Here is a 20,223-nt window from a genome sequence, read left to right as displayed (position 1 = left end):
CAGCATCGCGATATGCATCCCCACACTGAAAGAGACGCTTCACTCCCACCTCCCGTGTCCACCAAGGACTCTTGGGCTACCCGCCTGACCACTTGTTCCAATGCCTTCACTGAAGCCTGCATTCCGCGGCCCCTTCCTGCAGAAACTGCATCACAGACTGCTGCAGGTGCCATCCCTGAGGACGGCTTCTTCCTGGATCAGAAGCGCGATCAGTTCCACCACCGCTGCTAGCAGCACAGTCGTCGACCACCATCCCCGACGAGTGACGTCTTCACAACTGATGTGGCCGTCACAGACACGCTGGACCGTGGAGTCCTCGAGGATATTTGACGATTTGCTGAACGATCTCATTTTCCTTGGCGCGGGCAAGAAGGGTTCTCGGAAGTAGGATTTCTAATATTGGACACCAGGAGCCAATCAGGGTAAGTGTGCAAGGCGATCCATCTCGCCATCCTCGCGATATCCAAGGTGATCGTCTCATAAGTGCCGGTCGCTCTTTCGACAGGGCTATCGCGGATGTCGAAAAGAGCGTGCACAAATGAGAGCAGCGCTTGCCATGGCAGACAGCGATATTGTTTCTGATGATGGAAGAAAGACAAGAATCCCATGACCTCAGCTAGCTTGGTTTCAACCCGGCGGCACCCTCTAGATAAGCCATCCGTCTTCATGCGTCGGACCAATTACACTGCCAGTCCCAGCCGCTCCAAGACGTTACGCCGAGGACTGGGACACTATCCAAAGACATTGCCTGGAGGATCGATTAATCCGCCGCCGCCGCCGCCGGCTGCCATTAAGAGCCTGTTAACGACCAGGTGCACTTGGTCTACCCACTCATAGCCGGCTCTGTGGGGTCGATACAGCCACTCTTGCATCTGCGTGAGGTCCACTACGATTCGGCGTGGGATGCAGAGAGGGGGAAATGATGCGAAGTGGTAGTGTAGTAGTTGGTCAAGCCCACCAGAGCTATCAGCCAAGTACGGATACGCGCGTGGCGTAGACCACGCGTGCTCAGCGCCCGCACGCCGTTGTGCTACTTCGCCCCCAAGTGTGGGATGCAACTGGAACCCCAAGACGGGTCCTGCGACTCTGCAAGAGAGATGCGCATCGGAAATACGGCTATCTTCCTTCTGGCAGCATCGGACTGATGGTGCAAAGAAACTTTCCTGCTAGTTTGCTGGATTGTCGGTCTTGCTGCGACGGTAACGGTTGAACAGGGTCTACTATGCAGTAGCAACGGCACCCTGATGGCAAATACGTGGAACAAATGCGAAGGCCTCGAAGGCAACGGCCAGCGAGAAGATGTGGCCAATTACCTGTCCTATCGGCGGGCATCTCGGCTCTTGGGGCCCACGTTGGAGCAAAGGATCAGAGATGAAGAGGCTAGTGGCCTGCCAATGTCAACTCTAAAGCGTTGAAGGCGGGAGGCCCGGACTGGGCTTGGACGGCGGATGGCATTAGAGTTCGATCGAGTTGCGACGGGAGAGCTGGCTAAGGGTCCAACAAGCTACCTACTAGGTAGCATTCCAGCTAACATCGACCGGCTGTCTCCTCCCCCGCTGCCTTTGCCTCTGAAGCAGGAACCAGCGCCTGCAGACGACAAAGGACATGCAAGAAATCAAGGCCAGGACGGATGGACTGCGTTGATCGGTTATCAGAGCTTCCCGCGCTTGCCTCGCATGAACAATGAACCACTCTCGGGCACGGAGTCGGCCGGAGGGGATAGATAGACGCAGCAACATGGGGAACCCCCACCCGCGTTACGGGATTGGCGGCTGATCAGGACCCCAGGTTGCAGCAGACAATTGTGGTTCCCTTCAGCGATGGCTGCCGGGCTTTTGATTGATTGATGGATAGATAGGGCAGCGATCTCAATTGAGTCTTTGTCCGCTGCCACTCAACTGGTGACGCAAAAGGGGGTCTCGTTCCTTATCTCATGAGATAGATGCCTCACTGCAAGAAGGGCCGGCCGGAAGATGCCCACAAGGGAGCTGTCTGCCGCAACGCCCGCTGCCCTCTCTCAAACGCCAGCTATCGTGGACCCCTGCGAGCAGACTCAAATGATATCAGATCCCACGACGCAGCTTCAGCATGGCCGCGCCGTCGAGGCAGGCATAGTGCGATGGATACTTGTACGGTTCCTGGCACGGACCATGCGGGAGAGCAGGGACAGCCCCTGTTCTGCCCGCACAGAGGACAGGGGAAGGGAGCAAACCTGAACGGGGACAGGCTGCCGTCTGATGAAGACTGTGGACGGGAGAACCCATCTCTCTGCCTGGGGGACGTCGGGAAGCTGCCATCTTTCGTGCTTCTGGCGGAAGATATCGACATGAACAAGAGACACCAACCAATGGGGCCAGCGAAACCAAGGCTATCTACGGATACCTACCACGTACTATGTATGCATGCAGTACTGCGTAGTACTCGATTTCAGATCCGTCTGAGTTGGGTCTGGGGTCATCGGCTTCGACGACATAGTCGCCTGGCTTGGTTGATAGGGGGCACGCCAAGCTGCGACTCATTCACTTTCAGCACCACCCAAAGCAGCCTGGGGGGGGGGGAGCATCAATGGTTGGTCCAGGCCTATCTGGCCCTTGGCCAGAGAAGATGAGTGGGCTGAGAGGCAAATCAACAATCCTCCGATGCGAGCAAAATTTTCCATGTTATCGACAAGGAAGAGATTTCCAATTGGTCTGCAAAGCCCCTAATCGACGGCAGTCTGTAGCAAAGCCTCGCCTGTTGGTCAGACATTTTGGCAAATGCTCCAGACATTCTGCAGAACGAGGAAGTTCAGAATGCTCATCATCGAGGCTCAATCAGGCGGAGGGCCGGGAGCGTCGATCGAACGACGAGGACCGCTAGTGTCCGCTGCGACACTGCTGTCGGTCGGTTAGAATACTCCAGAACAACTGCAGTGTCTCACCGAAGGCTCCTGGTGCCATTTCCCTCTCAGGTGAGCTGAGAAAGCCTCTGAACGCTGATGGCGCTCTATTGGACGACGATGGCTGCGCGGTTCCTCCAGCTTGATTGTGAACGCCAGGGCTAGCCTGGTTGGGAACTCCGGGGACGGAGGCCACGGAGGACGACTCACCCAGCACTCCCGAGCCATCCCAAGCCCCAAGTCCCGTTGGCAAACGACGGATGCGCCGCTGCCCCGTGCGGGCAGACGAAGAAGGGCTGAGACAGAGCGCTTGATTCTGGGTCGTCGCTTAGTGCGGGCGCGTTTTGAAGGCATCACGGCGTCAGCCGAGGGCGTCCTTGACGGCGGTGCGCATGCAATTGATGAATCATCGGCCATGGCCCCTGCCAGAGACTCTCATAATCTCATCATCATGCCCGCTGCTCCCCCGCCGGTATCTACTGCATAGTAGACCTCGGATTTACGAGCACGTGGATCTTGAATGTTTCTTGGCATGCCAAAGTCTAAGTCTACTGTGAGTTGCGGGCACGCTCAATTCGACAACCCCTGAGATAACAGAAGCAAAGTTGCCGTCTAACAAAGTGTAAAGAAAAATTAAAACTTTCAGGGTCCTCCGGCACATTCCACTGCCCATTTCAACTCAGCCCCTTTCACCCCTTGAAATCGTGGATGGACGTTCAGAAAATTTTCTGACCTCCACTCAACAATCTCACCAACTCTTACTGAATTTTTTTTGTCCTGGACTAAAGGAGAAGCCGTGTCCGAAAGCACAGAGCAAATCATTTGCACCCAGACGCCGTGGCCATTCGCCTTGAATCGATCTCTGCTACCATGTAAGCGCGATCGCTGTTCACAGCCCCTGCCCTCTCTCTGTCTCTGTGTTGCCCTCCTACGGATACCATGCCCATGTCAGCAACCAACCAGGCACATCTTTGCTTACAGACACCCCTCTGTCGCGCCAAGCCCCCCCCACACGCTCCTCTCACTCTCTTCCTCAAGTTCGTCGTGCTTTCTTTTTCGTTCCCTCTCAACCCTCGGCGAGCGAGCGAGCGAGCGAGCCAGCCAGCCTGTCCAAATTGGCACTGGCCGACAATCCCCTGGGCCTGCAGTGTAACTCCAGAGTCAGGAAGTTGTGCGAAGAAAATGGCCGACTGGCGCGAGCAACAGGCCTGGCGAGTGCGAATGGCCGGGGAGGCCCTGCCCATCTGGGCTTTGTCTCCTAGCTTGTACTAGGACATTCGTATCAACTCCCCAGCGAAGGGAACAGAGAGCTGCTCAGGCGTTTCGCCCGCGGCAGCGTACGAATAGCTTCAGCTCACCCGTCCACCCCCGACTTCACGAGGAGCACAGACCCGGGGCTGGACGGTGACGACATTGCAACTTCGTGTCTCCATTAGGCAATGGTCCACATCGGAGTCGGAGACTCTTTTCGAGATTGACGATGGCCGGACGGGGCCAGCCAGGCGCGGCAAGGCTCTGACGGTCAGATGGATATTGATGTCCTATTTTGGAAGCAAGGTGAGAGCGTCTGCTGATGTGAGCCTCTGCGTCCAAGGTGAGACGTACCAAATACAGCCAAGCGCGGCTGTTGCTGACCTGCAAACGAGCAAACTTCCAACTGCAAGAGATCCCAAGCGGGAAGGCCCTCAAGGTGAAGGGCCGCTCTGGTGCCCGTTGCCTAACCACCTGGCTGGATTCAACTGTCAATGGACGAGGCCTCTCGGTCTGCTTCATCATCCCACCACAGCCGCTCCCGCGCCTCAGCCTTGCTTGACGGCTCTCTTTCCTTTCTCGTTCGTTCAGCGTTTCCTGTCTCACAACGGGTTGTCCTGGCCCCCTTGCACCTCGAGTGAGCCAAATGGGAAAGCCGGTGATGATGGCGATGTGGTTGGTGTTGGTCCTACAACATCACCAACATACGTACCTCAAGATGGCCGCCGGGGTTAGGCTGGTCGTTGTTGCTGCGGCTTGCAGATGACCCCTCCAGATGTTTGAAACCCTCCGTCGTGTCTTGGAAATATTTCTTTTTCCTCCTCGCAAGTGTGTTTGCTTAATTCTCCCAAGACTCGTTTATCTCTGGCGCAGCGCAGATTGAAGAGAAAAAGGATTAGCCCGTTCAAGACCCGCTGGGATGCTAAGCCTCGTTTGGAGTCGAGGTCTGAGAAGTGATCTGGTGATGGTCCACTATTCATGTCAAATGGCGCTGCATCCAAACACTTCTCCGCATTTCTGGTGTCTCCCTTGATTTTGAACCAATCCTTAGCACAGTCGCACTCTGGCCGCGGCGAGCCATATCAAGACAAGATGGGGTCACGACCGCCCGCGCACACGACGCACGGCTGACGAAGGCCGTAGCATGGCATGGCATGGGGAGGGGAGAACAGGAGTAGCATGGATGGGAATCATTGGCAACTTCGTGCCAACGCTTCTGGGACGCCCATATCTGTGTCACGTTATTTCCCTCCCCCGCATTACTGGCGAAATGAAATGATGGGGGATGCTAAACCATGGCTCGCATCGAATAGGCTTGCTTTTCCCATGGCAGTTTTCCTCCCCACGTTGCCCATGTTTCCTCCCCGGCCATAACTCTCACCTTACGAAAGGACCTCACATAAGCACTGACAATTCTAGCCCAGGCAGCTTACGGATACCTAGGGTCAGGTAGCTGAGACTGGGAATTGACTGATTGCTGGCAAGGGTCTCTCGGATTCCGCGCCTCAGTTCTTGGCTTCATCTCTGGGGTATTTTTGTTCGTCTGTTGTTTCTCGATACGGAGCAACGCCTACCAAGTTGCAGGGGCAGAGCGATGCCATGGCCGACCTCTGAACCGTGGTGCCGCTGCCGCTGCCGCGCGCTCCATCATCGCACCGCCAACTGAGGTTTGCACAACTCATATTCCCAACCCACCCTAATTCTCCAACAAACACACAAAGACTAATTGATAGATCCCGATAAGAAAAGATCAGCCTCAACCATGAATAGCATCAACGTCGGGCGTGACGCCACGCTATTCCAGTACCGCCAACTATTGATTACAAGGCCTTGAACCTGCTCACCCGTCTCCGTCAAAGGGCCAGTCTCTCGTTACCCCAGCATGGCCAGGATTGAGCTGCAGCCGTGGCTGCATCGGCGATGGTGGCTCCCTCCTCCAACGCCTTGTTCAAAAGAAACGACTCGACGAAATGGGCGACGTGCATATCCGAACATGTCAGGGCCATGGCACCATGAGGTTGCGTTTCTGGTTGATAGGTGGCTGCCTGGCCCTGCCTGGCCCTGCCTTGCCCTGCCCTGGCTGCAACCTAGACGTGGAGGTCTTGGGTTTGGCCTTGGTCGATGGCGATCACGCACACTGCTTATTTAGCGTTCTTTCGACATAGCAGTGTCTGGACCTTCCTGCGACTGGCCAAAGTCTGACAGTCAGCTTTGTCGTTGTGATACCATCTGCAGGTTTTTTCGGATGAAGCATATCGCTTGCCCTTGCAACAGACACCACAGAGTACGCGCGGCTTGGCATCCTGGCTCGCGGGAATTGCACGCCCACGCTGCCTTAGTGTCCGGACACTATGGCATCCGACGCTGCCGTTCTGGCCTTCCCAGGGGGCCTGCGACGGGTTGACTGCGGGCAGGGCAGAGCTAGCCTTGAGAAATATGGAAAAGCATTTCGGTGGCTCGTGGAAACGGTCTTGAGAAATGACCAAAAAATTGTGGATGCTACTGTAAGCAGTATGTCTCGATTGCGACTACCTAGGGTCCAGCTCGGCACCTTCAAATTGTCGAAGACTGTGTTCACCTAACAGCTTATACGTGCATCTGCACGGCAGGGCAGCATCCGAAGGAAACGTCGTCTAATGGCAAGAATGCGGCGGCTGCCGTTGCTGGTCTGTCCCTCCAGGGTCCCCGAATCTGACCACTCGAGAGCGCCTGGCGAGAACTTTGACCTGGCTCTGATGTGTTACACGACCGTAGACTTGACTGTTTCCGGTCAGGCAAGAAATCTCACGCCCTTGGCTCTGTTATCATAAACGCAGGACTCAGGGTGGCAGCCAGCTTCGGGCTTTTCAGAGGCCGATCACCATGTTATTTGCAACGCATTCTGTACCTCGCATCTTTTGTGACAATCCACGCCCGCTCAACTTTGCGGATGATATCTTACCAACGATAGGGGGTTAACATAGAGGCGGCCGGCCCAACACGGTTGAACGCGGCGAAAGGAGACGACTGCGGTAGTCAAGCCAGCCAACCATGCCAATCGTCCTGCGGGATGTTCAACGAGTCCTAGAAGGCGTTCGTCCACACCCACACACACACTCACGCACATCGCTCATCAGGCGCCCGTCTCACCATCATCGACAATATGCAGGTCTGCTGCATAGGTTGCCTGCCCTCCCGTTGACGAGATGGGGTGAGGTTGGGGGTCGCAGAAGGCGAAGGGCCAACGTCTAGGCCCCGTGTTCTCCAGGCCCAAACCACCAAGGTCCCAATCCCGCTCGTGCATATGATGGCGAACCTCTCAGAGGGTTGCACGGTATCAGAAACGGACCTCGATGGACGACACCCTCACGCGGGTCATCTTTCCTTTCTGACCCTGCCTCTTGCGAGACAAAACCCGACACTCTGCGAAAGCGAGAAAGAAAAGTAGTCAACACAATGTCTCTCTAACGGTCACTGGTGTGAAGCTAGGCCTAGTGTATTATGACTACTGATCACATATGTCATTACCATGCTACCTCTCTCGAGACTACCCGAATTCCAGAGACCTGCACCACTGGACGACATTCACTAGCGGGCTGAGACCGTTGGAGGGTTGGGAAGGCACACGCACGCGCGCACCGTCTTGGCCGCCGTTGGTCTCGTAAGTCTCAGCTTTCTTCCTCCAAGGTGTGTTTTCTCCAACATTCTCTGACATTGAGCGTGGCAAAAGGGTTCACAGATTCCTCATCCCGGTGGTCGACTGGTATTCACTCCCCCCTCCAATTCCCGCATCTCACTCGTTTTCTCAAGCCAATTGGCGGTCGTCTGTCTCGAGACCACAACAGGTCGCAGTCGCTGCACAACGGGACGTGTTCGTCAGTGATCCATCTCAGTGAACAAGCGAGGCGCCACCGTCCCTATTCAGCTTAAACAAGGCATGCTCGAGATGCAAGGCGTGCAGCTCTCTGGCCTGCTTCTCGTGCCATAATGGGCTGTCCATCATTCTCCCTTCGCCTGCACTCCGCCCTTCCCCCATCCTGTCCCAAAGGAGAGGGACGCAGCTGTGACGGGATGCACGAGTGTGCAGATTCCCGGCCACCAACACCACCGCCAAACCCCTCTTCAGCATTCACATCGCTTGGTCATTGGACAGCGGGGGAGGGACAATATCTACACATGCGTTCGAGAGCTCCCGTCCAGTCCTGGGCCGGCCTGCCACACCAACCGTGTGGTTGATGCCCCCTCCTTCTCTCCGCAAACCCCGCCGACCAGTCATCTCACAGCAAACCCTCACGGCCATTTTGGTCTAGAGGTCATTTTCCTATCTATCACTCCTAGCTCGCCACCAGCTTACTACAGGCACAAATATGGATGCTCAGGTAATACAGGCCCATCACCGTTCGGCGACACCTCTTCCTAATGGGGGCATGAAGGTGTGGACCAAGGTGTGGCTTGCATCCGGCCGCGCCTCCTGCCGAATCTGCCAGGAACACAACCCTCCAGTCGGGATGGGCAAGGGCGGGAAGGACAAGATGTTGGGTGGGCCCAGAAGCTTGCTTCTTGGCTCACTGGGCCGAGTGATCCAGTGATTCATCGACTGGCTGAGCGGCCACGAGCTGTTGAAATTTTACTTCCCCCCCCACACTTCCCCATGATGTTGATATTGGATGCTTTGGTACCAGGTGACGGGAATATTTGTCGTCAAAATACTGTTGAGTTCTGCCGGGCTGGAGGAAATTTGCCATGCTCCTTCACGCAGGGGCCGGGCCTGGCCGAGGGCGCAGCGGCAGACGTTGAGGTCCAATCGATGACCCGTCCATCTCCCGAGACGCTGGGCCTAGAACATTGCTCGTCTATCTTGGATGTTGCGTCATCTCAGCCATGGTGAGAGAATCTGCGCTGATCAGGTCAAAAGCCCCCCCTGAACGTTCTACGGATATTAAACCGGCTGTCTGCCTCTGTGCTGATCGTTTCCAAATGGGTAGACGCGGGTGTAGCATCGTTCGGTGTCCATGGGCTGAAGTTGCGCCGACCGATTGAGAAACATGGGAGATGAGCTGTATCGGAAGTTATGCTCCCCCGAAGAATTTTTGGGTTATGGCAACGGTTTCTCTGCAAATTGCGCAAAGAGGTGGGTAAAGTTTGTGAGGAACAGATCTTGAAAATTAAAATAAAAATAAAAACAAAAAGCAAAGAGAGGGAAACATTCCATGCGACTATCAGCCCGCAGATGAGGGGTGCAGCAAAATGGAGGCTACGCAGTACACCGGTGAGGGACCGGCCTTTCTTTTTCCTGGCTGTCGTTAGCCGGCAAGGCGAGCTCCGGCGCGCGGAGCAAGGTTCCACACCGGTGGGCATGGGGAAAGCCTGCCCCCAACCTTGGACGGGAGGCGGCAGCTTCGGTCGGAGGACGGCGGCGTGTTGCTCGCCTCCTTGCTTCTCGGTCTGCCGGGGCTGGTCGCAGCGGGCGGGGGCCCAAGCGGTGCGTGCGAGCGAGCGAGCTGCTCGGCAGAAGCCATTCCAGCCAGCTACCTGGATACCGAGCCCCGCCCGCCTTTCTCTCACGATGGAGTCATCATCTACATGCGAGGTGCCGTCTGAGATTGGTGGTACCGGTCAGGTCTGGCGCGGGGTTCGTGAAAGTGAGATGTGATGAGAGACGTCGGTAGGTAAGAGGCAAGGGGTAACGAAAGCTTTCTTGGGAACAGGCAGGCTGTATCTTTCGTCATACCAGTACCCTTTCGATGAAGCGGAGAAAGAAGAAGGCATGATACGGCTAAGGACAGATCGGTGACCATGCCGGAGGTCTTTTCAGGAGACCAAGTTGAGCTAATCGATATACCCTTGTCAAGTGCCTCATTCGTATAGAGCGCGGACTGGTTTGCCAGATTTCGGAGAAGCTGTGCGTGCCATGGAGAGGTTCTTACCGAGAGCTTGCGGAGTCTCTCTGCCTATTGTGGAGATGAAGCTATTGAAGCATCACCGCGACGACACATGATGGGATGAGAAATATCTTCGGCGAGCTGCTTCATCAGACCCGGCAGGCGCTACTGGAGCACATCGAGCAAGCAGGCTATCGTAGACAGATCATCGTTCCCTCGCTAGAATACTCGAGACGGAGCATAGTTCCAGTTCTTGTTAAGAATGCTTCTACAGAAGAGCATAACCGAGTAGGCGAGACTAGACAGGTTGGCATGTCGCACCAAGCCGCTAGTTGCACGAACACAAAGCCTGACGGTGGGTTGACATACCCGTGTCTTTTTATTGCAGCCAGCCGCCGGTTAACGCGCCACGATCATGCAATCGTCGGGTTTCGGCCGTGCGGTCTGGCCAAGTGCCGTGTTACGGTCTTTGTCTTGCGTGTCTCGCCGTCGTCCGGGTCGATGGCAATGTCTGGCCTGTTGGGGAACCGTTGTTTTGATTCACATCGCAGTACCACGTTCACAAGGATTATGATGTCGTTTTTGGGAGGCTGAGGTACGCTTGCACTTGGCAAAATCCCATGCCATTGGAAGTACGATCGTAGGATCTGGGAATGAAAACTAGATCGGTGTTTCACGCTTTACAAGTATTGCTGGCAAGGGGAGTCAGTACAGGCAGTATTCAGAATGTGCTTTCGTTGACGCAAGTTGAAACATGTATAGCGCAAGCTGTTTGATCACGACGTCCTGCAAGATTAGAAGGATGATTGAGCTGGATATTTTACAGGACCTTCCTCCTAGCAGTGGTTGACCAAATTTGGGGATCTGAAAGTTTCCTGTCATTATCCGCTATTGATTCTCACGCAGAATCTGAAGAGCATCAAGTGGAATGTTATTTGTCCAACTGCACTTCGGCTTCCCTGGTCGGCTATGACTGACTGACACAAGGTCAGCTACTTCATCATGTGATGTGATCCCGCGGTCAAAAGCATCGACACCTACCTCTCAACCCACGATTTTCGCTGGGAAGTAAAGAGCATCGCAAATAATGACCGTTCCAGGAACAAGATCAAGTGAGGTTCGGGGCATAGATATCCACAGACACAGTGAAGATAAGGGCAACAGAGGTGCTGGTGAGTGAGAAAGAGCCCTATTAGGCTTGAAAACACCCTAGTTTTATCAGTAGTGACTCTCGACACATGCGATTGCTTCCCAGTGGACCAAAAATGGAAGAGGCCGTATAAAGAAACACGCCTCATACTCCTGATCAAGTAACAGAAGTCATTTGGGCGCGAGGAGTCGCTACTCACTCGCGTGTCAACATCGAGATACAAGTTTGGTAACCGAATGAATACCCAAAGAGACGTTTACTGGCTGCACCAAGTGTTCCTACTAGATTACGAGTATATCAGGAGCTATGAGATACAAGAAGCAATTTCTATTGCCGTGATCTTTGCTGAAGGTTTTCATGTCTTCAGATCTACGAGCCAGATGTAGGTTCTATGAAAGCAGTAAGCATACAGACCCAGCCTTCGAAATGGCTTTTCCACAAAGAGAAACATAGAGTAGCCTGATGGGGGCCTTTCAGAAAAAAGAATGAATGAAGAGTACGACTCGGCAACGAAGCGTGCTTGGATATCCATGCACTATAAGAAACGTATAGCGAATTCTCTTGCCCAAGAGGTACCCTGGTGTATTTGGTACGAAGTGTAAGTACACGATATCAGTATACACAATACGTGTCATTTACGCGCCATTATCTGATGTGATACTGTTCTGATCCACTATGTTCAATTCCAGTTTGGACGTTCTCGGACACTACACATATGAAAGCTGGAAATGCTAGTCACTAAGCGATAATTTGACGGTGGAATTGGAGATCCCCGAAACTTGATTCGACAAGTAAAGGAAAAAGGAAAAGAGATTCTACATTGGATAAGATGGTTCCGAGGGACACACATTGATGGGTCTTGACGAAATTTAAGGAGTAAGTACGGGCTCTTCGCTGTTAAACGGAGACGAGAGACGTCAGATCAATGACAGCAACAAAAGGGATGTTGGATGTTGAAAATGAGCCTAAATGCGTGAGGACGAAAGTCGCGAAAAGACGTTGTCGGTCGAAGGCAGATGAACTCGAAGTCAAGCTGACATATTTGACGTTGACTTTGAAGCTCCTGGCAATGACCAAGTCGAAAATGCCTGAAAGATTACCCGGACATCCCCCAGGTATCGATTTCGCAAATCCGTGGTCCCGTGCAGATGGTTACATCGAGCCAGATACAAGCCACCAAAAGCATTTCACGCGATCTCCTTCAAAGTCCCAGCAAGTTTTCCTACTCGACGGATCAAACCCAACGCCCAAGCCTTTGCGTCTCGTCAGTGCCCAACGATGGGATCAGTCAAATAGATAAAGGAAGCTTTCTAGAGAAGCTCTAACCTAAGCCACGCGCCCGATAGCTGGTCGCCTTCCCGATACATCAGGAGAACTGGGAAGTTCGTATCTGTGGGCAGACAACCTTGAGACCCCGACCCCTGAGAACTGACAAACGACTTGGCACATCAATATTAGTTTAGAATTAAGCTTTAGACTCTAGCCCTCGACAACAAGCTTATAATCCAGGATCGCTACCTGCAGGGGCAATATCCTGTTGTACTGTTTCAAAACTTTGTTCATTTCTGGCACGTACGTGTCTGCCTTTTGTCTATGAGCGTCATCCAATCTAGGTATATCCTCCTCATATCACCAGAACGAAGCCAAGAGAAAAGCGCCGTTGATGAACAGACCCATGCCCCTTCCATCGCGTAGGTGCCGCACTCACGCATGCTGGTTAATCGTGAGCCAGGAGAAGCATCCAGATCCTACTCCCAAGACGATGCGCCATACCAAGAAAAGGCCTCGTGTCGGTTCGCCGACAGGGCCGCCATTCATTAGAAAATTCAACAGAACCACCCCATGCTAGTAAACACTACCCCTGATGCTACGATCCTCCTTTTCAGCACGGGCCAGGTCATCGTCGTCCGCTTCGGAACCCAAGTCACTGCTGTGGGCGTCTCCGAGGCGGTTTGCGCGTGCTCCTCGACGCATGCCCTCCTTCTCCGACACCTGTTCTTCCTGAGTTTGTGTTGTGCCCCCATTCGTGCTGCTGTCGGCAACGCCGTTGTCACATCCGTTGATTCCGTTCGCGCTGTGGCCGGTCCCGTTGGAGAGGGCCAGGGCCTTTACTTTGGCGGTGACGGCCGCAATCTGTGGTCTGTGGCCGTCCTCCTCCGATGAATCTGTGTCGCTGCCTGCCACAGACGTCCGTCCCGAAAACGTGCCGCCAAAATCACGGCCAGCATGAAGGTGCGGCGAAATCATGCTGCGAAGACGGTCTTCGGCGGAGATGAAGGATGGAGTGCCATCCGGGGACGACACTACCTCTTGGCGGGATCGGCTAACGTCGATCTGCGGAGGTCGGTTATCGTTGTCCTCGTCAGAGCTGTAGCCCTGCTCGATTCGCTTCGTTCTCCGGCCAGGCGTGGGTGACTGGTGGCGGGAGTGGCCGTTAGCAACACTGTGACCGTTTGCTGCAGTCTCATCCCTCTGGCGGAGGGCGTCTAGATCTTCGCGTTTCTGGTAGTGGCTTTTGTGGTTGCATCCGTTAGGACAGCCACCCCAGCGACGCGTCACAGTGAAGGTCTTACTGCGCTCTAGAAGAGTTGACGCTTTTGCGTCTTTGGGCGTCTTTTCTTGGTTTCCCTCCACCTCAGTCTTCTCCTTTTCCTCTTTCTCCTTGAGCTGGGCACGCTCCTTGCGCAGGTCAGACCACGTTCGGAGCTTGTTCTCGAGGATGTATTTGCCGCTCTCTTCCTGCTTGCGCATGATGAGAAACTCGCAGTGGTTCACGTTGCGCAGGTCCTCGAAGTACTCGACGGTGAAGTGATACCACTTCATCAGGAAGACACGGGACATGAGGCCATGGGTAACTATGCGTTATGGATTAGCTTAGTTACCTGACCGTTGGTCTGAAGACTTACCGAGCACGCAAACGCTGGCGAAGTCGTTCTCTCCGAACTGGCGCCACAAGCTCTCGTTAAAGCCACTAACTCTGTCGTAGGCATCTGCGGCGCTCTCGCCGTTGGGGATGCGGTAGAAGAAATGACCGTAGTCTGCCCTCTCCTGCCACATGCGCTCCATTTCGGCGGAGCAGGGCTGGAAGTTTCCGAAGTCCTGCTCGCGCAAGCGGGGCTCTTCGTAGACCTTAATATTGGAACGCTTGAATGGTGAGGGGTCTTCTTCGTCCGACGTCAGCGTGGAGAGGATGCCCTCTGTCGTCTCGCGAGTACGGCGGTAGGGGGATGTGAAGAAGTGGAGGGTATCATCGGCTCGCAGAAGCTTGCGCAGGCGTCGGCCGGCGTCGTAGGCCTGTTGCCAACCATCTTGTGTCAACTTCACACGGTGGTCAGGTATCGTCTGGTGGATGTCGCGGTTCTCTGTTCAGAGAGCTTTGATTAGCAATCCGGGCGCACACACGTCTCGGACGAAGGGAATTGGCATACTGTTGCCCTCGGACTGGGCGTGTCTGATGAGGATAATGAGTCTCGGCTTCGCCATGTTGTCAACTTTTGACAGGTTGTGGTTTCGCAGAATTTGTAAAGCGCCACCTGGTATTGTTCAAGCGAAGGGACAGGCGTCGGTGCGATGGTTACAAAATGATGTGGTGGGACGAAGGAGTTTCTTATGGCCGGGGTATCATTCGGGGTGTCGAAGAAGGGCAACAAAATTCAGCCGCAGGTCGCAAAAGAGTAGCGTTGAGAACCTTGTTGACCGGGAAGAGTGAAGAGAGGAATGAGGCGGGGCAGGAGTTTGGCGGTTGAGAGGAAAACCTTAGGAGGGGCTGCCGTTGTATTTGTATCGCCTCATGCCAACCTTAACCTTACGGACAAGGTCTGAGAAGGGTGGTGCTTGCTTGGGAAAGGCGTCAACGGATTGTCAACCAACAGGCCCTGAGAGGTTGAGATGGGATGAGTTTGATTTAGGTACAAGATACGTAAAGCGTAGCAAGGAGTAGCTAAGAGTCACAAGATGGGATTGTGTGTGTGTGCGCGAGTGCGCGAGTGTGTATGTGTGTGTTGGTTGTGTGACGGCGACGAGAGCGACATGGAAGAGTGCGGTGACTCTTTTTGACAGAGGTCGCCTCCTGTCAGGCACTAATTGCTGCTGCACTGTACATCAATCGTTGGCGTCTTTCTTGCGTGCCCCCTTCCGTGTGAGAGGTATTTTTGGTTCCCGTCCGCCGCCCGGTGGCATGGTACTTGTGCCACCACCACAGGTACTCCATACAAGTCGGTCGGCCGTAATTTTTTCTGGCATGCTCAGCAGCAGCAGAAACGTCCAAAGGACCCCTCGTCCCACTGAGCGGCGGCTTTTTTGACGGGCTGGTTTTCAATCTGAAGCCCTGTCTTTCCGGGGACAGGCAGGCACCGGGCATCCCATCTGTGTCCATCGCTCCCCTGCTGCCCCTGCTGCGGCGGGGTACATCGGGGCATCCCAACGTCCCAACCAGCCAACCAGCCAACCAGACGTCAGAGACAACACTTTTGAAGGCCCGGCAGCCGCCTTGACACAGGGAATCCGCAGCCCCTGATTGGCACACTGGCCCCCCGATAAGCGGCGAGGCTGCTCTCCATGCCCCACCCTCTCAGCGGCATGGCGGCGGCACTTGCACTGCACGATGCAAATGCCCTCTCCAGCTTTTTTTTTTTTTTTTTCTCCCCCCCCCCCCCCTTCCAGCTCCTTCACGCTGTGTCGACGTCGCTACAGTCAATCTTGAAGCAAAAGACGAGAAGTCTCAGTGGACTGCTTTACTCACAGGGCCCCACACGTCCTTCTGCTAAAATAGGTAGACAGACACTCGATTCTTTTTGTCCACTTGCCGCCCAACGCCCTGCCGGTGCAACCCCATACTGCGCCGTCTGTCTCTACAACATTCTGCGCGTGTCACTCATGATAGACGCGTGCCTGGAACCGCCCATTCCCGCAACGCCGCACCGTCATTCGACAACGTTCCCCACCGCACCCACACCATTCCACATGCTTCTCGTTTTCCATCCTTCAGTCTTCCACTGACGCGAGGAAACATACGAACGACAGCCGCCGCAACTACCCCCGGAACTCTCCCTCAAGCTTAGCCGCCGTCCGCTCCAACACAACAGTGCCGTGCCACCTCCAACAACGTGCCAAGTACGACGAACGACAATCCCTTCCGTCTTGTGTCTCCGGCGCGACGACTTTTGCACTTACGGAAATTTCCGACCGCCCTACGGCGCCAACACAGGAATCCAGACAGAGAAACAAACAATCCCAACGACGCATCCATCTCTCGCGCCCGTCCGACTGCATAGCAGATCTCTGTTCGGTTGCCTCCCAGCATCGAATCAGCCCATTCCCGACCTGGTCTCATCCCACAATCATACGACCCCAATCTCAACGTAACGCGCCATCTTTTGCTGGACCATCCCCAACACCCCGCAAATACCACCACCGCCTTCGCAAATCTCCCACATCTCTCTCCCACCTGCCAGAGCACCAGCAGCAACCATGTCTGGCGAGGGCCCCGAGTCCATCCCCACCTCCGCCGACCCGCGCAGCCGGCGCCCGGTCAAGAAGCGCGCCCTCACCCCCGTCACCGAGCACGCGAAGCAGCTCGACGCCCTCTTCTCCAAGCCCGACCAGGAGATCCGCATCCCCCCACCCCCCGGCGCCGTCGCCAGGCGCGCCGTCAATGCCCCGCCCGAAATCGTGACTAATGTCCAGGGCTCCAGCGCCGGAGCCGGCTCGGGCGAGTTCCATGTCTACAAAGCCAGCCGTCGCCGCGAGTATGACCGACTGCGTGCCATGGACGAGGAGGTGAAGCAAGAGAAGGATAACGAGGAGTTTGAGCGTCAAAAGGCCGAGCGCGAGGCCAAGGACGAGGAGCGCACACGCAAGAACAGAGAGAAGAGAGAGAAGAAGAAGCAGAGGGGCAAGAAAGGCCCTGCTGCAGCCGGCCCAAAGGCGCCGGCAGTGCCAAGCGGTGGTGCAGACAAGCCGACTTTGGCGGAAACATCTACAACCAAGGCAGACGGCGATGCCAAGGAATACAGGGACGGCGGTAGAAACACGGAGTCAAAGACCACCGCTACAGCTCAACCCTCCGGTCTCGTCATCCACGACGACGACTGATTCATCCATGATGTTCATGGGCTTGAGCTTTAAAGCTTGGCTTGGCATCCCCAAAAATAACTTCGGATCAAACGGGTGGGTCCAGGATTGACAGACTGTGCAGTGACAGGAGACACAAGCAGGCAGAGCCCCGATCAAAGCATCAAAGCTTTTTTTTTTTTTTTTTTTTTTTTTTTTTTTTTTTTTTTTGAAAAAAATGCCCGAGAACGTCGTCGTCGTCTAGGTATTTCTAATCCCATGTCTATGCCTTGGTATAGGGTATGGCTTAATATTTTCCCCCCTTCATTTTTCCCCCTTCATCATCTCTTCTCGTCGCAACACACGTTGTAGTTTCCCACTATCACCAGAATACCAGCCGACTGACTTCATCAGGCATCTTATTCGTCACCACCACCGTGCAGACCGTTGCCTACTTGCGCAGCCTTTCTCGCACTGCAAATATCGTCGACTCTGAGGAGCAGGCAGGCGGCCTGGTAAACGTGTTAGTTGATGTGTCGTAAAACCTTGTAATATCTTGTAGATGTAAACCACATACCTCGACAGCCGTCTTAATGCTCTGCAACTTAATAGCCTCCGGCTCCCAGACGCCATATTCCTTCATGTCCGCAATCACACCGCTGTCTCCGTTGATACCCCAGGAGTGCTTGCCTTCGGCGTGCTTGGCACGCAGATCCGTCAGGACTCTGACGGGGCTGGCGCCGGCATTCTGCACCAGGGTACGGGGGATGACTTCGAGCGCATCAGCGACAGCCTTGTACGGCCACTGCTGGACGCCCTCAACACCCTTTGCGAGCTGGCTCAACCGCACAGAGACGGCCATCTCGGTCGCACCACCGCCAGGAGCAAGTCTGGGGTTGAACATGACGTTACGGGCGACACCCATAGCGTCCTGGAGGTTACGCTCAATCTCGTTCAGCACGTCCTTGGATGGGCCTCTCAGGAGCACTGTGCAGGCCTTAGGGTTCTGGCACTTGGTCAGGAAGGTGAAGTACTCGTCGCCAATCTTCTCAATCTCGAACAAGCCGCAGAGAGTACCGACGTCGGAGTCCTGGAGATCGTCGACACGGTTGACGATGGTGGCGCCCGTGGCTCTGGCTATTCTGTTGTTGTCCGTCTTGCGGACACGGCGGAGCGCGGTAACGTTGGCCTTCACAAAATAATGCTGGGCGAGATCTGCTAGACGTTAGCCAAAACTACTCCCTGAATCCCGCTTCTTGAGATTGTGTACCTGAGACACCCTTCTCAGTGATGACCAAGTCAGGCTTCAGAGCGAGGACGGCCTCGCACATGGCCTTGACCTGCTCTTCCTCGATCTGCAAGATACGGTTCCAGTCCTCCTCCTTGGAAATCTCAATGTTGGTTTGCGACTCGCCCTTCTTGTACTCCAAGGGGCAATCGAGGAGGACAATTCTGGGGTTCTCTATTCTCCGGCGCATCTTGGGGTGGGTGATGTCCTTGTTGAGCATAACACCGTCCAGCACTCTGCTGTCCTCGATCTCGCCGCCGGGAACCTTTTCCACACGCGCGTAACGCTTGATGTCGACCTCGGTTTTTCCGTTGCCGGCCTCCCACGTGACAGTGCGGACCGCCTTGAGGGCGAGGTCGCACATCAGGTCCGACCATCTCGAGACGAACTTGGTCCCGATAGAAGAGGAGATGAGGCCGCGCATGGCCTTGTCGTCGTTAACGTCGATGGGGAGGGAAATGTCGTCGATGATCTCGAGGGCGTCCTTCAGCGCGCGGCGGAAGGCAGCGATGATCTGGACGGGGTGGATGTTGCGCTCGAGCTGGGGCAGGGACTGGGCGAGGATCTCACCAGCTAGGAAGTGTTAGTTACTCTTGCTTGATAAGCAGCATTTGTAGTGCGCGCGGATTTCGAAGCTTTGCTCACCCATGATTATGACCGTCGTGGTGCCATCGCCAACTTCCTCGTCTTGCGTCCGGCTGAGCTCGATCATGCTCTTTGCTGCGGGATGGGAGACCTCGATTTCTCTGAGAATGGCGTGGCCATCGTTTGTGAGGACGATGCCTCCCATAGGGTCCAAGAGCATCTTCAACATGGCCTTGGGGCCGAGGCATGATCGAATAATGTCGGCAACGCTGGGAACGCGGGGTCAGTTGGTTCGTACGGCGGTGTATTCGAACAGGACAGACGTACGTCTTAGCAGCAGCGATGTTGGACATCTGGGCCTTGCGACCCGTCTGCCGCTCACCGCTATTGGTGTCTAAGGAGAGGGATATGGTCAGCACCACCGCGTAACATGGGGGTTAAGCTCATCAAGCTCGGCGGGAGGAGGGGCTGCAGTACTCATAACCAGCACAGGGGCTTGCATGATGGGCGACGACAAATTCAGAAAAATCTAATGGAAATCCGGATTGTCTGTGGGAGTTGTTTCGGCGAAGGACTTCACCGTTGCAAGGGAAATCGTGGAGATGGCGGGGGTATTGTTGCTGCTCCTCAAGGCACCGGGCTTCTAAAAAGTTCGCTGGGCGGGTTTGTTTTTTGGCGGGATGAAGCTGGAGCACGGCGGAACCTATTCCCGGTGGTGTTCACCGAGCTTCCCGCACCTGGCTTCTGACGCACCACACCGATGCAACCCGCTTTCTTTAGCCTCAGGTACCAAAGTACACTTCTTCCAACACCTTGCTTCAAACCAATCACTGCACGGTTCAGGAGCAGACGCATGCCCCCAAATATTATTCAATAATACTTATCGAAAAAAAAACGCCGTGAATGATGCTAATTTTCTCGGTTTCCTCCTGTCAGAATGTAAGAGGGCTGCAGATAATACTGATTATCACGGACGCCGCCCTTTTCAGCTCTCCTCACCAATAAAGTCCCGTCGTTCTCATGATACCTAGTGATGCCCAAGTCTACATCCTAACTTCGTTCCTAAGCCCAGAACTTCCTGGACGGTAGCTCGCAGGACTCGGATATCTCCCAGTGGGCTGAACACTCGGCCTCGCCCGTATATGCCGAGGAATCTGTG

The 20,223-nt window shown here is 54.8% G+C and overlaps 3 protein-coding genes across 3 annotated transcripts; 1 reads left to right on the top strand and 2 right to left on the bottom strand.

Annotated features, from left to right (window-relative positions):
• Positions 1 to 12,985: 12,985 nt before the first annotated feature.
• On the bottom strand, positions 12,986 to 14,623 carry COL26b_003531 (uncharacterized protein; the record flags this gene model as incomplete). The annotated part of the gene is made up of 3 exons (XM_053176426.1): positions 12,986 to 13,995; positions 14,047 to 14,502; positions 14,569 to 14,623. 3 exons carry the CDS (start codon positions 14,621 to 14,623, stop codon positions 12,986 to 12,988), a joined length of 1,521 nt encoding a protein of 506 aa, XP_053039513.1.
• Positions 14,624 to 16,609: 1,986 nt separating this feature from the next.
• On the top strand, positions 16,610 to 17,233 carry COL26b_003530 (uncharacterized protein; the record flags this gene model as incomplete). The annotated part of the gene is made up of 1 exon (XM_053176425.1): positions 16,610 to 17,233. One exon carries the CDS (start codon positions 16,610 to 16,612, stop codon positions 17,231 to 17,233), a length of 624 nt encoding a protein of 207 aa, XP_053039512.1.
• Positions 17,234 to 17,610: 377 nt separating this feature from the next.
• Positions 17,611 to 19,417, bottom strand: CCT3 (T-complex protein 1 subunit gamma; the record flags this gene model as incomplete). The annotated part of the gene is made up of 5 exons (XM_053176424.1): positions 17,611 to 17,703; positions 17,769 to 18,406; positions 18,462 to 19,052; positions 19,125 to 19,333; positions 19,392 to 19,417. The coding sequence occupies 5 exons, from the start codon at positions 19,415 to 19,417 to the stop codon at positions 17,611 to 17,613; spliced, it is 1,557 nt and encodes a 518-aa protein (XP_053039511.1).
• Between the last annotated feature and the right edge of the window lie 806 nt (positions 19,418 to 20,223).

This window comes from Colletotrichum chrysophilum (assembly GCF_026319265.1).
Source record: "Colletotrichum chrysophilum strain AFK26 chromosome Unknown scaffold_20, whole genome shotgun sequence".
Classification (NCBI taxonomy): Eukaryota; Fungi; Ascomycota; class Sordariomycetes; order Glomerellales; family Glomerellaceae; genus Colletotrichum; species Colletotrichum chrysophilum.
This window is presented reverse-complemented; position numbering and strand designations above follow the sequence as displayed.